The sequence below is a fragment of the Prenolepis imparis genome, unplaced genomic scaffold, assembly GCF_030444845.1.
Source record: "Prenolepis imparis isolate NDT839.2.m4 unplaced genomic scaffold, iyPreImpa1.0 SCAF_4, whole genome shotgun sequence".
NCBI lineage: Eukaryota > Metazoa > Arthropoda > Insecta > Hymenoptera > Formicidae > Prenolepis > Prenolepis imparis.
The window spans coordinates 6,516,997-6,532,198 of record NW_028141162.1 but is presented as its reverse complement, the minus strand read 5'-3'; the positions used below and the strand labels follow the sequence as shown (position 1 = coordinate 6,532,198).

At 34.4% G+C, this 15,202-nt stretch overlaps 2 protein-coding genes across 2 annotated transcripts; one reads left to right on the top strand and one right to left on the bottom strand.

The window, feature by feature from the left end:
- Window positions 1-4,974: 4,974 nt before the first annotated feature.
- On the bottom strand, window positions 4,975-6,826 carry LOC145935173 (arginine kinase). The gene is made up of 3 exons (XM_083036288.1): window positions 6,724-6,826; window positions 5,506-5,729; window positions 4,975-5,066 (listed from the first exon to the last, which is right to left on the bottom strand). Exons 1-3 carry the CDS (start codon window positions 6,824-6,826, stop codon window positions 5,061-5,063), a joined length of 333 nt encoding a protein of 110 aa, XP_082892414.1. The 3' UTR covers window positions 4,975-5,060.
- Window positions 6,827-8,733: 1,907 nt separating this feature from the next.
- Window positions 8,734-12,025, top strand: LOC145935172 (uncharacterized). Its single transcript, XM_083036287.1, has 7 exons — window positions 8,734-8,793; window positions 8,880-9,002; window positions 10,119-10,181; window positions 10,294-10,356; window positions 10,453-10,494; window positions 10,591-10,665; window positions 11,892-12,025. The coding sequence occupies exons 1-7, from the start codon at window positions 8,734-8,736 to the stop codon at window positions 11,964-11,966; spliced, it is 501 nt and encodes a 166-aa protein (XP_082892413.1). The 3' UTR covers window positions 11,967-12,025.
- The last annotated feature ends 3,177 nt before the right edge of the window (window positions 12,026-15,202 follow it).

Below are 15,202 nucleotides of genomic sequence, written 5' to 3'. Positions count from 1 at the left end.
GAAAGTGTCACAATGTACTTTCTCTTTCTGCGTACATAAATACCATTAATCAATTTATCCCCCTTTTATTATAATAAGAAATAGACGAATTTGAAAAAAGATTCAAAGATGGCTCTTTAAATTAGACAAAAATATCAAATCAAAATATCAATAGAATATCAATGAATAATAAAAATCGATAAAAAAAATTGTTTACACAACGGTTGGAAATATTTCTATTTTGAATTCCTGAGGTTCGTGCCTATTGATGTTAGATTATTACGTGAGCCATGAAAATTTAAAGACCTCTCGTTTTCTGCAAGGATAAGTCGATTCACATTTTATGTCCATTGTTTATATTCTGTTATTGTGCTTTGTATTACGACAAAGTTTGCGATGGTTTAGTTTAGGAAAAAGCGGGATTCAGTTTCGATAAGGTATTCAAAATTGTGCAAAGCAATCATTTTAATTAATAATAAGAATAGCCTTTGGTCTTGTAGAGTTTATTTTTTTGACACAAATATTTTTCCATGAATTTTTCTATCACAAATTCCTACTGAGACAGAACTCTGTTTTGCAAGTCATTTCACGAGTTACGTATTTTTGGCCTTCACGAAGGCAGAAAAGATGTCTGATAGAAATGGGCTAAAGTGTAAAACATTACTCTTGATTTTTCTCAAAAATATCTTTGAAATAAAGTGGAAAAATATCAAGGAGCTAGTGCGACGAGATAAAGAAGCTCGAACAGTGGAAAGGAATCCTAGCGTCAGCCGAAGTGAAAGGAAGAAGACTATTACTATTGATAGCGATGATCGGAGTAATACAAGTGAATGTGACATAGACGAGCAAAAAGTTGAAAGCGAAGGACAAAAAAGCAAAAGTTGCATGAAGAAAGAAAAGAAGTGTGTGCCAGCTCTGCTCTCTGAAATATTCGGGGGCTAGGTTTATCAGGAAGGTGATTCAATGTTAGTGAAACGACGAATGGCATCATCTTTGTGGCGAAGCTAAGAGTGAGAAATATATAAATATGGCAAGTGTATATAAATAAGCGCGATTATAAATCTATTTGATTTATATTTGAATATATGAATCAACAATATACGCGCAAGTAAAACATATCGGGAAAAAAAGCAGTATAGTGCTACAGTGTATATAATGGTAGAAAAAAGATATCAGATAAATCATTTTATTTTAAGAGAGACGAATGTGCAGAAAGAAACTGATCGATCGTAGCTTTGGTAACGTTGGACGTCCTATCGTTATGAAATGACATTTTACTATGTAAACAGTCGCATCGACGTTTATTCCAACATTTGTCCAATATTCGAACCCTTATAACTCTTTTTCGTGTATTATAACAGCATCTGACTGAAATATTACTGAATACCCTTTTCAAAGGCAATTCTCGCGTATGCGTTACACAAAAATATTTATTTATTATATATAATTATTATAAAACGTCAAAAGAATTTTGTAGTTAACAAAATATGTGATAAAAATGTTTTAGAAACTTTTTATACATCCAATAAAAATTATTTTAAAAATATTATTTATAAAAAATAGTTATAAAACGTCTTTCAACATTTAATATTATTATTATAAATAATAATAATAATATAACCAAAATAATAAACAACTAAAATAAATATAAATTGTATGCTATTTAAAAAAAAAAGAATTATGACATTCTTTCCAACTGTTTTTCTGGTTTGATGAGTATCATAACAATATATTTCATTTCAAAAAGGGCTTTTCGTTCCATTAATCTAACTCGCCATCTGTTGCTGATGTCGTGAATGCCACCTTGCTCTTTCCACGGTTGCCTCTCACCCCTTGAATCTTTATAATATCAATATCTAAAAACATCTGTGTCTAAAAAATATGTTTCTTCTAATATAATTTATATTCAACAAAATTATATAAACCTTTTGTAAATTTAGTTTCTTAACTTTATTCTTTACTTATCCATTTTTATTTTGTGAAATAGAACTTTGCAAGAAATTTGAAGATCATCAGAGAATTTAATCACACATTGAGTAAATAACATATACATTTTACAAATAAATATATTGGTGTGAAAAAAATATATACATTTAATACAATACAGAACATATCATATAGAGAAAGATCAGATTTTATAAAACGCAATAGTCTGATCTCTCTCTTCTATATCCATCGTATAACTATAATATTCATTCGTCCGATCAGCTGATTGGACCCTCCCTATAGAATATCGTCGCGTACCTACTCACTTGAAGAGTGCACGGCCGCGATCTCCTCCGATAATCCGCGCTCAATTTCAGCAGGCGAACGTGCACGAAGGCTGAAATGGTTGTGCCAAGATTCGTATAGGGCAGAATGTGAGGAAACCCGAGTGTTTCTACAGGAATTCCAATTTCTTCCCGATTCCTTGGACCGCTTTAACGAGTCTCTCGTACCGCCGCGAGGTTACCCCTTCGCTCCATCGATATCAGACGCATGTGATCCTCCCCTGATGTTGCACCACAGACAAGAAAAGTTTTCCCCTCGTTAAAAAAATATCCCTCTGTGCCTGGAGCGAAGAAAGAGAACAGCGTGATACAAGAGCGCGCGGCGGATTTTTATATATACCTTGAACTTTCAAACGAAAAGCTGTTCTTCTTTAATCGTGAAAGGTTTCCCATTTACGTCGTGTCGTCTTTAGCGTTGCTGAAGATATTTTTATGTTGCTATTATTGTATTCGGTATAAATAATGCAATAAGTTGTGTATATTGCGGAAGAGATATAATCGATAGATCGTAAGAAGACGTAACGTTTAACCTTTTACCGAGAGAGAGCCGTCTTATTTTGAGCTTAAAGATATTATCGCTATACGCGATGTTTCGAAAGTTAGAACATTTTTTTCTCCGTTTTCTTAAAATATAATTTATTATTTCTTCATATAATCATATTAAGTGTGCACGAAATGTGGAATAAGTCACATTATCTCAAAGTATCACGCAAGTGTGTCTTGAGATTAAACTTGCTCTAATCTCGCTCATATTTTGCAAAGATCCTCTCTTAGAGGTTCCACAATTTGCATTTCGTCGTTTTGCTAATAGATTGTGGCTATTATTGAATTCAATTAAGAGTGTAAAACTGACGAGTATCAAAATTAAACGAAGATCAACGTTGAATAAGATTAGTCAGAAATAAATACTTTTTAAATTAATTAATTGTCACAGAGTAGCGATAAAATACAATCTCATTAAATTATATAAAGTTAATAATACGGTATAATAAATAAAGAAATTATTGTGTTTTTTTCTGAGCACGAAATAACAAATAGTTTAATATAATATAGTATATGGCATACTAAAGTCTAATATTCGAATGAACGTAAGCCGAGAAGCCGGATGCACTTTAATCTATTAGTGCATTCAAAGACTAGTCTGCATTGATTCAGCCGGTGGAACGAATCTCTCTATTAAGAGGAAAAAAAATGAATCCGGCTACGATTCTCCGATTATTCGTGAATAACAAGCAGGGAGCGCCGGTAATCATCGAGTGCGCATGCAGCAAATGAAAAAAGAAACGCAACGAGAGATGTGCAATCGGTAGAAGAAACAAAGCACGCAATTAAATCTGTCCTATGGCGAAATCGTATTTCTGTATATTGTACATTTAATTAATATTAGCGACAATGTCAAATGCGGGAGAGGGTGAGGAGGGAGGAGAGGAAAGGGGAAACCCGACAGAGTTATGATGCTGTTAATTAAGCATAACGACAAATGCGACGTGCGTAAACGTGGAAAAGGGCGCTCGGGGATCCTTTGTTTGGCAAACGATAAAGAGCGAACACTTTTTTTTAAATTGACGCGATAATTCGTTTTATCTCTTTCGTTTAAAGATCTTTTCAAACATACTTGAATTATTTTATGATATTTATATTTTAAAACTCTGTCCGTTAATTAATCACAAAAGAAACGAAAAAAAAAACCAACTTGGGGAAATTTCGAGGGAGAGAACAAAAAATATTCTCGCGTTCCATTTTTTCGCAGTGACGAATCAATGATTCGGAACGCTGTGTCAACATTTCGCGTGAGATTCGAAGTTACTCATAAAAAAAAAAAGAAAAGAATTCAACGAAACATTCGGCTATGTATCCTCGAAAACTCTGTCCAAAGCACCACACGCCACACCCTGTTAAACCCTCTCTAATACTCTCTAACCCTTTTAACTCCCTAATCCTAGGGGCAGAGGGATCTTCGAGAGCTCATCGTGACGAAAATCATTAATGCAAATTCATTTAATCAGCTACTCACTGCCCTTGTACTCTATCTAATGTATGTATAAGATATTACACCGTAGAAGTTTGTTTACACACAAACGTAGGATATCTCGTAGGATTTGTAACTTAAATAATTATTCAAAATGTATAATGTAAACGCGAAAAATTCTGATTAAGAAGCGGCTTAAAAATGCATGCTGCGGTTTGCGGATGGAAACGTTTGCTATCGTATAACATAATCGGTTTTCTCGTTTGCTTATTTCCATATACAATTTAAATTAATCTTGCTAAAGTTTTGATTTAATCTTCGTTTCAACATAAGCCCTCGCACGATTTCGAGCATTCAGCTTACCGGGGATTAATGTTTTCGAGCCGGCTGAAGGAACTTAAGACATTGTAATTGAATGTTTTAACGAAAGCAAGTCGGATCAAAGTTTGACCCCGTATAACGTTGGTCGTCCAAGTTGGCTCTCTTAGCGCGCATTTAACATAAATTAAGTAACGCAATTCGATTTCGACCAGGAAGATACAAGGTGTGAAATCATTTTGGTTTGCGCGATTTAATTCCGGAGTTGAATCGTCGTGCACATGTCGACATTAATTTCGAACGCAAATGAAGAAGAGAACATAACTGCTATTAATTTTCGTCATGCATTATTGTATTAGAAAGGTTACTCGTTGGTCGAAATCTGCTTCGCTGCTTTTAGAAACTGCTTGTCCTTCGTTAAATAGGAAATGATCGTCCAGTAATTGTTGCCGAATCTGTTTGTCTAATGCTCCGAGCGTGTAATAGGTCCCTTTGAGCTCTTCCTTTAACAATGTTAAAGCTTCCTATACCTAGAGGCATGAGATAATCGTGTTATAAAAGCTATCTCCTAGCCTCACTCTTATGGCAGCTTTAATCCCCTTTCGCCACGCCACGGCTAAGCGATACAAAACTAATTGCAGAAATCATTTTCTTAACCGCGTGTCTTCTACGAATGGCGGAATTTAGCGCCATTAGTGACTCTAGTAAGTGAAACGACGTTTAAGGGCTTCGTTTTGTCCATCATCTTTATAGCTGTTCGACGAATAGAAGAGCAAAAAATTGTATTTACAAGTTATATAAAATGAATTTCTTATTTACAATGAAATTTTTTTCAAATGTCTTCTTTATTAATAAATTAAATTAATCGCAAATTTTTAAAAAAGAAATAATTACGAATTTGCATAACAATTTGAAGAACAGTCGGATCTTATGTATCCATTTATAAATTCACCGCTGTCTTTCACTTACTTTCCGCTTCAACTCGCAGTAGTAAATCTCGCTCATGGCAGAATTAAACGGATAACCCTTGATCGACTTTACGCAACGAATCCGCGTGTTTTCCCCTGGAATCAAAATTGCCCACTTTTTCTCGTTGGCTCGTTCCAATCCAGGTCGGGACGAACATTGTCGACCTTGAAACCACTCCTCGATCACGGGATCGAGTAATCGAGATCGACAAAGACACCGTAGGCCTCGGGATCAGGCACTTATATTGCCCACGCAGATTTCGCCACAGATCAGACTGAATTACGTACATCAAGATATATAAAAATCGTATGTTTGACTAAAATGGATAAATTAAGAAAAAAATTTAATGGAAATGGATATATCGGGAAGGATATTTTCGATACTGTGAGTGAAAAATAATGTACCTATATTTGTGAATTTATTTTTCCTAATTCTATAATTTAAGAATGTTTATTTTTTGATTGCTGAGAAAGAGAGATTATATCGCTAATATTGAATAAAGATGCATACGATCGCTTCCAGTAAAATGTGATTAATTAGTCGCTGTTCATTTATTAACTGTTATTATTGTCAAGTTTTGAAGAGATTATAAACTAATGTGTCTATTGCTTGCCTGTTTAGAACGATATTTTTGTGAACGTTTTTATTATTAATAAAATATATGTTTATAATAGCACGATCATATGCATTTTTGATATACGATAAAGTGTTCTAGACATGTCAATCATCGTGTTTCATAAAAAAAGAACTTGTCTTGTAAATAAACAGTTTTTTAATTTTTTCCAAAAATTTGATTTTATAGAATATTTAATACGCTCCTTTGTTATTGAATAATGATTTATAATATCTCGAAATATCTCGAAATATCTCGAATAGAGATAATATTGAATAAATGCCTTAACTGTGTGGAGAATATGCTTTATTCTATTCTCTCAGTTCATCATTCTGATAGCGCCTCTTTTCGGCAAACGCATGATGGCTCGTCGCACATTTTTCCCGTCTCTCTCTTTCTTTCTCTTTCTCTTTTTTTTTTTGAACGTAATTATTTTTTTGTTTCTTGCACACTTATCTTCCTTCTGACCCGTCAGCCACTCTATCCTATCTGCCTTCGTCTATCTCGGTAATTTTCTCGTCTCCTCGCCCTGATTTCCGTGCTCGTGCTCGAGATGCATCTCATCCACAGCGCGTTGGATTTTAATTATATATTTTTTCACGTACTTCCCATTCTCCTTTCCTCCTTCTCGACATTCACGGCAATCACGAGAACTTTGTAGGACGAGGGCGCAAAAATATACGAAATTTCGATCGATCCGACGATCATGTCTCTTTTAATCTCCTCTTAATTTAAAAATAGTATGCTAACAATTTATTTCTTTATTCTGAACAAAATTTATACAGTTAAATGTTAAAATAAAATAAAATAAAATTAGATTGGTTTCTATAATTAATATATTTTTGATAAATATAGTTTTTTTTACACCATTTTCTGTTATAAAAAAAATCTGAATCTATATAAAAAACCGCAATCTCTGCAAAAATAACATTAATAATAACTTACAAAAAAAATTAGCATAGATAACAAATGACATTATGAAAGAAAATCAATCTTAATGTTGTTTTAATCGTTTCACTCGATGTTAGAACTCACGATAATAATTCTCTGTTATTTAATATACATTCTATATTTCGAATTTCATTTAGAAATGTTCTCAATATTTTCGTCTATCTATGATATAGGTACATATACATATGTATGACGTTCTATACAGTCGAGATATTATAAATTTTACTCCAATGTTAAACATTAATCTTTATTTGATTCAATCAATATATTAATCGAAATAACTAGCATTATTGAGATAGTTTAACTATTTTTTTTTTGTATTATAATCTTACAATAAAATAAATTTAATTTATTTTTTAATACAGTTAATAAATTTAATAAATGTAATTATTTTAATTTAAAAAATATTATTTAAATAAGTTATTTTTCTATATATACTCATACTATAGGCTTTGTTAATATATTTTATTGGTACATTAATATTTCTGATACAGTCGCGATATATTTGTTACCTATATTGCGTTACCTATATATTTCACGAACTCTTAAATATTTTCGCATAAATCTCTAACTGTAGCATGATTAAAGAGCGATAGAAAGCTCAATTATGGATAATACTTCTCTCCAACACCGCGCGTTCTCTCTTATAACTCAATAACACGTTTCGTGTTACGAATACACAGGCGGGTATAAAGCTGCGGGTTATAAATTACGTCGGAAAACTTCGGTGCGGTGGAAGGCGCGGCGGGAAGAATATTGGCGGCGCACGCAAAACTAAACAAACCTTTCACGAGGATCCTAATGACACGTAACGAACGCGAACTGACACGAACTATGCCCGAACTTCAAAACGCGAGAGGTAGCTCTCGTGTAAATACTGAAGAAGCAAGGAGAAATGCAAGAAAATGGAGCGATATTACTCAGAGACGACTGAGCATGGAAATTAATTATATCTAAATGTGTCAAGTTCTTGAAACTGACGTTCGATGGATTTCATAACTGTAAGCTACAAAGTATAAAAATAAAAAAAAATTTTTCTTTCTTATAATTTTTTTCTTACAACAAAATTATCACTTAATGATTTTATAAAAAAATACAGTTATTTATTCGTACTATTATCTATATTAGATATGAAATTTCAAAATGCATTTTGAAAGTTATATATAAAAATAGCTAAATTGATTGCGCTTATTATTGTTTTGCGTCACAAAATTAAATTTAGTTTATGTAGATATATCTTTAAACTTTTTATTTATGCGTATTACGTAGAATTAGGATATTCTTCTCTTAATATTCAGATGATTTACATTCTTGTTGAGCTTTTCTCAAAAATTTACTTTAGCTCTATAAATCATTATTTATTCCTGTTGCCGCAGGGATGGTTGGTATCTGACACTTGGACGAGAACTGCGATTATTGGTAAAAATAACATCATTAAAAAATGTTGAACTGTCTGGTTATTTGACCAGCGTCAAAGCAATTTGCCTATTTATCGTCATTTGTTCATCAATCGATCGCGGCGCATGCCAATAGGAAAGCCACCATCTTCTGTCAAATATTCGTTTGAACGGTAGATTCGCTACCATTCCTCTGATTACTTCCGAGCATCGACGTGGTATCGTGCGATCTCGACAAATTATCCGGTAGTTATCGCCCTTCCCATCATGGAGGACACCAGGTTGCACAAATACTATCGAACTCCCGGATACGGGTTGAATTCGCTGGTCAGGAATGCAGATCGATTAGGGTTATCTCAAACTCGTCGAGGACTTCGATTTTTCATGAACTCTGTCTGTGCTTCGTGTTTCAGATATACCGATTTCTCATCACCGATTACAATCTCAGACGTTACCTCAATTTGAGCGCTTATTGCGGAGTGGTGACTTTTGTTACGTTTATCTTTGCAGCGATTATAGCCGTTTGTTCGATTGCAGTGAGTTCAGCACAGAGTGATTTTCTATTTTAATACTAAAATAGAACAATTCCATTTTTTTCATTGAAATAATTCTATTTTGTTTAGAAATTTTTATATTTTTTAATGTTTAAAAATAAAATTAATTAGATAGCATGTACCGTATAGACAATGAGAGCTAGAACAATCATATTGATTACATAGATCTAAACATCTGATAATTTTATTGATATAGCGCAGGTATTGAAAGTTTCTAGACACAATTACCCATTTAGTAGAGAAAATTCAAGTGAGCTTATTAGTCTGGCAATTAATTTGCATATGATACCGTTCGAGATTCGATACAATAATTAAAATGCTATTGACAATGCGAGTACACGGTTCTATAATTAATTGTTTGCTTTAAAAGCAACGTAATAATATTAATTCGACGTGTAATTAATCAAGAAACAATAAATGAAATCGCAGAATTATCAATATACAATATATATGTATATATTTTTCGTCGTATCATGGTGAGGTTTTTAAATAGATATAATACTCATCACCACGTTATCGTACAAAAGAAAACGAATCACGTATCTTTTAAAAATCTTACCAACTCTCTTGTCGACTTAAAGAAAATGTAAACAACTTTATGAAGCAATCGCTTGAATACTGATATGTTCATGTGCCATTGTAATATATTATATATAACTCTGACACACATGAAAAAAGTATACCGCATCTTTAGTATTAAGACAGGAATTTCAATTATTTCCCGCGTAATGAAACATTTGTTATAATCCTTATCGAAGCGATGACGTTCAGGAATTGTAATTTTGTACTTCAAACAAATTATTCGCAAACAAAGAGATTTTTTTTCTATCGATTTCGCTCTGATATTTTTCCTTTATAATTGCGAGAGATTTATTTCTCGATAAAACGAATAAAAAAGCACGCAATATAATACTCGATAATAGTTGCAGACTTAACTATCTGTGATATAATTAGATTTAAAATTGTGAAATTACAAATTGTTAAAAATATAGAAAAATACAAATTAAATAAAAATTAATTTAATATGACAAAAATTTAATTTAATATTGCTGCATGAATTTTTTCCCTCAAATAATTAAGTCTTTATTCTGACGTTAGAGTTTAAACACGGTAACGTCGAACGGCGCACTTTTTCGTGAATTGTTCAAGAAAGCGGAGAAGGTAAGTTGTGGCAGTCTCGGCAATCACAGCCAGATTGAAGTTTGATCGAGGCTAGAGCGATATTGAACCATACTTTAAAAGCATCCAGGCGCTGACTACCAATAATTTATAGAAGTTACCACGGATGAAGAGCGTCGTTAATATCATACCTCCGTACAAATGTATTCACAAACATGTAAGCACGTTGATCGCGTCGAGTATCCAAAATTTAAAAGATATATAATTAATTAATTTTACATTGCGCGTGCAGTAATAATCTTGATTTCTTTAGCTGCAACGGATGAGCGTGTTCCAAGAGAAAATGAAGAAAATGGTAAGCATTGGTAATCTACATAATTGTCTCCTCGTTACTCTCTCTCATTGGTTAAATATTTTACCGATTTCTCTCTCTCTCTCTTCTCTGCGACAGTTATGCAAGGAGCACCTGGAGCTGGAAATAATGAACAGCAAAATGTCATGCATCGAGAAGCTATTGAAACCGGAGGTAAATTATTTGTCTCGATAAATGGGTCTCGTTGCGCGGTCGAATCGTTACTCACGAATAAAAAAAAAAACAAAAAAAAACAAAGAGAAAAAAACACCGTTTGAAACTTGAACGTTATCCACGCGCGAATCCTTTTGTCGCGCTTTAATTCAGCGTTATAGATAAAAATCATTGAACCGTGACCCTATTCAGAATTTACGCGCGCAAGATCATCGACCTTAAATAATTTAATAGTTCGCAGACTCTCTCTGCGGCAATGTGAATACGATGGAGGTTGCGGGAACCCACATAGATATAGTCATAGGTAGAATCGATGCCGATCGTGAGCTCGCTTTTAATTAAAGTTTCGCCGTCGTCGAAGAATGAGAGACTTTAATAAAACGCATTTACCGCGATTTTCCGCGTATACGCGCCAGATATCGTTACGACAGGAAGTAGTAACCTTTCGCGCGGCAGACACGAGACGACCTATAAACTCTGAATTACCAAAGGTCGTATAAATGCATCATGCCTTTCAACGACTTTCGGTCGTTGCGTCGGACATTAGATCAATCTCGGTATAGCCCGGCCGCTCGATTGGCAGACATAAAATTAGATTCATGCTCGACCCTATCTCTCAGACCTCTCTCCACGAGTTTATATTGCTCCAGATATTTTTATTTACTCCGTTAACTCTTTTGCGCACGTTGTGTGTGTGTGTGTGTCTATATTTCACAACTTCTCTCTTTAAGTGCGTTATTTTCTACTGACAACAGTCTCTATATATATGTCGCTGCAATATGCCGAATTGGCAAATCATTCCAGAAATTAGCTTAACGAGACGAAAAGGGTTGAAACACATGGAAATTACAAACTATAAATGTCCTTCCTGGGATATAAAAAATTAAACTATTTTAATCGAAAAGAAATTTTACTCGATAACTATCGAAACTTTCTAAATTGTAATAATTTTTTTTTTGTTTCTTTCGATTTATATAGCTTACGAATTATACTCACCATATATATACATTATTGTAATATGTTATATGAATCATTTTATTTGTTAATAAAATTACCGTATATCTTGTATTAATTCAATATTTTAATGATATAAAAGATTGTTAATAGTAATCAATGTTTGGAAAATTTTAATGATGTATATATGATGTATATATAATGTATATATATGTAAATGATGCTAATAATAATATGTACAATTTCTATGCTGATAGTAGTTTCTCTTTCAGGAACAATCCGAATGGCGTCGTAGCAGATCACCGAAGGTATATCATCGTCCAATCAACGCAGAGGTATCAAAATAACAAGTAAGAATATATATTGAAACGCAGAACTAATATATATGATATGTAAACAATTTGGGCTCTACTCCATCCTCATTTTCATAATGGTGATGTTGTCAATAGCTATGTTAATTGATGTAAATGAAATAATCGTTGCCTGACATCACGTTTTAAATAAATAGTGTAAATCGCATGACGTACATAATGAAGTAATATATTTACATATCCCCATAATATGCTCATTAATTGTGAGCAGTTAATTGTAAACATTAATTATTGTGATTTGATTAACGCCTCGAAATTAAATTGAATTTATTTAGTTTATTCGTTCTATATGTATTTATGGGTATGGGACACAATTTATAATGGCCTAGTATACGCTATCATAGGCATAAATTAATACAAGTTTTAATGAATTACAAGCGCGTTCGGTAAAGTGTAAAGTTAAAAATATTTTCACGCAATGGTAGCGAAAAAAAAAAAAAGAAAAAATGATTGCGAGCAATGGTTTTATCACATCGTGGTATCGTGTTGCTCTGTATATCCTTGTTCAAACAAATGTAATTTTCGTATGATCACGCGTAAAACAGTATAAATCGTGACCTATTAAATAAACTGCGTACTGTATAAAAGCGCGCCGATTCTATGACAAAACTTTCGCTATTGAAATAGCCAACGGTGCGACCAACATGCACCGAAACTTTTGTGCGTGCTGAAATTTATCAAAAAAGAATGCGACAGCCTCTTTGCGGTTGACCATATACGAGTATTTGTGAATTTTTTAAAAAAGTGAGCGCCATAACGTCGTTTGCATTGCTATATTCTGCCTCTTTCACATTTCAATATTCAAATATTTTAGATTATGTTACACTTATACGAGAAGAATTAAAATTGATTATTCAGAATGTGTGCTCTGTTATAGTTACACATCGTACAATAATATTATAGATATATTCGTTCGATTGTTCAATAAAGTATGAATGATAGGTAGAAATCGACAATATGTCGCATTTGCGTCATATGTGTCTGGGTCATATATATATATTGTAATAGTTGCCGATTAATTTTAACCACTTTCTATACAAAAGCACCCTTGAATTGATAACATTGATAATTATTCAATTTGATGAATTCTCCACATGTGATATCCTAATCCATTTATAATAAAACCTAGTATTTGCATAGAAACGTTCAAGATATCATCTTCGTGCTTAAACCAATTCGTCCGACGTAAAATTAACCGAATAGTCTTTGAGATCGAAGAGTTGTCCGGATATATATGGGTGATATACGTTATGCAACAATGAGGGCTATTGTGAACGCGCAACACCATTGTCTTAAGACAAACGTTGAAATTTAACGCTATTATCCCACTCGCGTAAATAAGAAAAGACAATTTAGCATGATTACGATCTCCGAAACTTCAAACTACTCTACTATCTCAAGACGATCGCTCGCTTACGTTATGCGTTATCGTTGCATAACGCGGTGCACTGTGTTTCTGCAATACGCATCATTGACGTAATAGTCTGAATAACTTCAACTATGATAAATCCATTCTTCTGCCTGAGATAGGATACTTGTATTCCGCGTTCCTTTTCGTGTTTTAAGATTATTTAATTTGAAAATTAAATAATTTAAAAATTAAATAATTTAAAAATCTCAAACTTTTGGAAAGAGAATTTCGCGAAAATACATATATAATAATATATAAAGAAAATCTCTCGAGGATGTAAAGAAAGAATGATAAATATCTCCTTCTCGATTGGAGGGGCGGGGGGTAAATTTCGCGTTGCGCGCAAGATTTATATTTCGTTTATACGTCTCGATTTTTTATACATCCCCGATCGAAGTCTGACTCACCCCGGTGCCGACCGATCGCGCGTCTTCTCGCTCGCGTTTACGGATGTCGCCAGTAGTGTTAGTCCGGACTGGCGCGGCGAGTCTGACCATACGGTCGTCTGCCTCCACTGGGTCGCCTTTTCCGATCCCCTCGCCGCACGTGGAAGTAGACTGGCTCAGAAATTGAACCGCCGGCTAGCCGCGGCTACGTGGCGGGTAGCTACGAGAGAACACAGCAGGGTCTTTGCTCTCGTTTAATATTTTAGCCAGTCCATTGGCTGCTGCCGCTCGAGGCATCGACATGCGCTCTGGCTTTCGGCTCTCTCTCGTTCCGCTTACGTTCCGCTCCGCTACACGCGGCACGGCACGGCACGGCACGGCAAAGCACGACACGCGACACGACACGACACGGCACGGCGCGCTCTCACACGCCTCGTTACGTCAGGCCGGCCAAAACTTTCAACTCCGGGGGTAATCTAACGAATGCGCTACACGCGGTATTCGATATCGATATGGGGATGAGACGGATCGATCCGTCGCCCCGCGCGCGGCTCTCGGCCTATTTATTCGGCCATCGATCCCGTAGCTATCGAACCGCAACGGCGGCCGCTTACGGTTCGGAAAGTGTTACATTCCGACCGATTCGAGAGAGAGAGAGAAAGAGAGAACCTCGTTATATAAACGGTGGATCGTTACCGTATCGTTAAACTCAGATTTTCGCCTCGATACGATGTTTATACAATCATCGGGGGAGAGAGAGAGAGAATATCGGTAATAAAAAGAGAGTCTCTCCAGAGAAGCACAATTGAAATCGAAGGAACTAATTTAGGAACTTTTGATATTGAAATTCGGCCTCTCCTTAATCATGTTTTCTTGGATTTTCTTAATTTTATACAAAGTGCCACGTTCTTATTCTCTCGCAAAAATAAAATTATTCTATTCTATTCGGTACCGAAAACTTTGTACTTGACGTTTTGGAGCGAAGTATATATAGAGGATAGTTTGGTGTTTTAAAGTTATGATGTATAGAATCATGTTTGATGTTTGTAGGAATTAACGCGAGAGAATATTCCACGTTTGCTCGATGTAATGTTGATGAATGGGTAATTTCGCGAACTTTAGAACCCCCAGCCTTAAAGCTAATTCTTCCAAGCCAGATACTTCGTAAGCCGTAGAGCACATGTTAATATCACAAAGAAATAATTGCGCGTCTTGATATATATAACTGCAGCGTGCGGTAAACACTTATCATAACATTTATAGTATCATGCGTCTGCTCTTAGATATATATTATTTGCAACAAAAAGAAAAAAAGATATCGAGACGATCTTCTTTATATTTGACTTTAAAATTCAGGGGAACGCAATCCACCTATCCCTATTTCTACCATCTTCATGCTACGATCTCCGGATTTT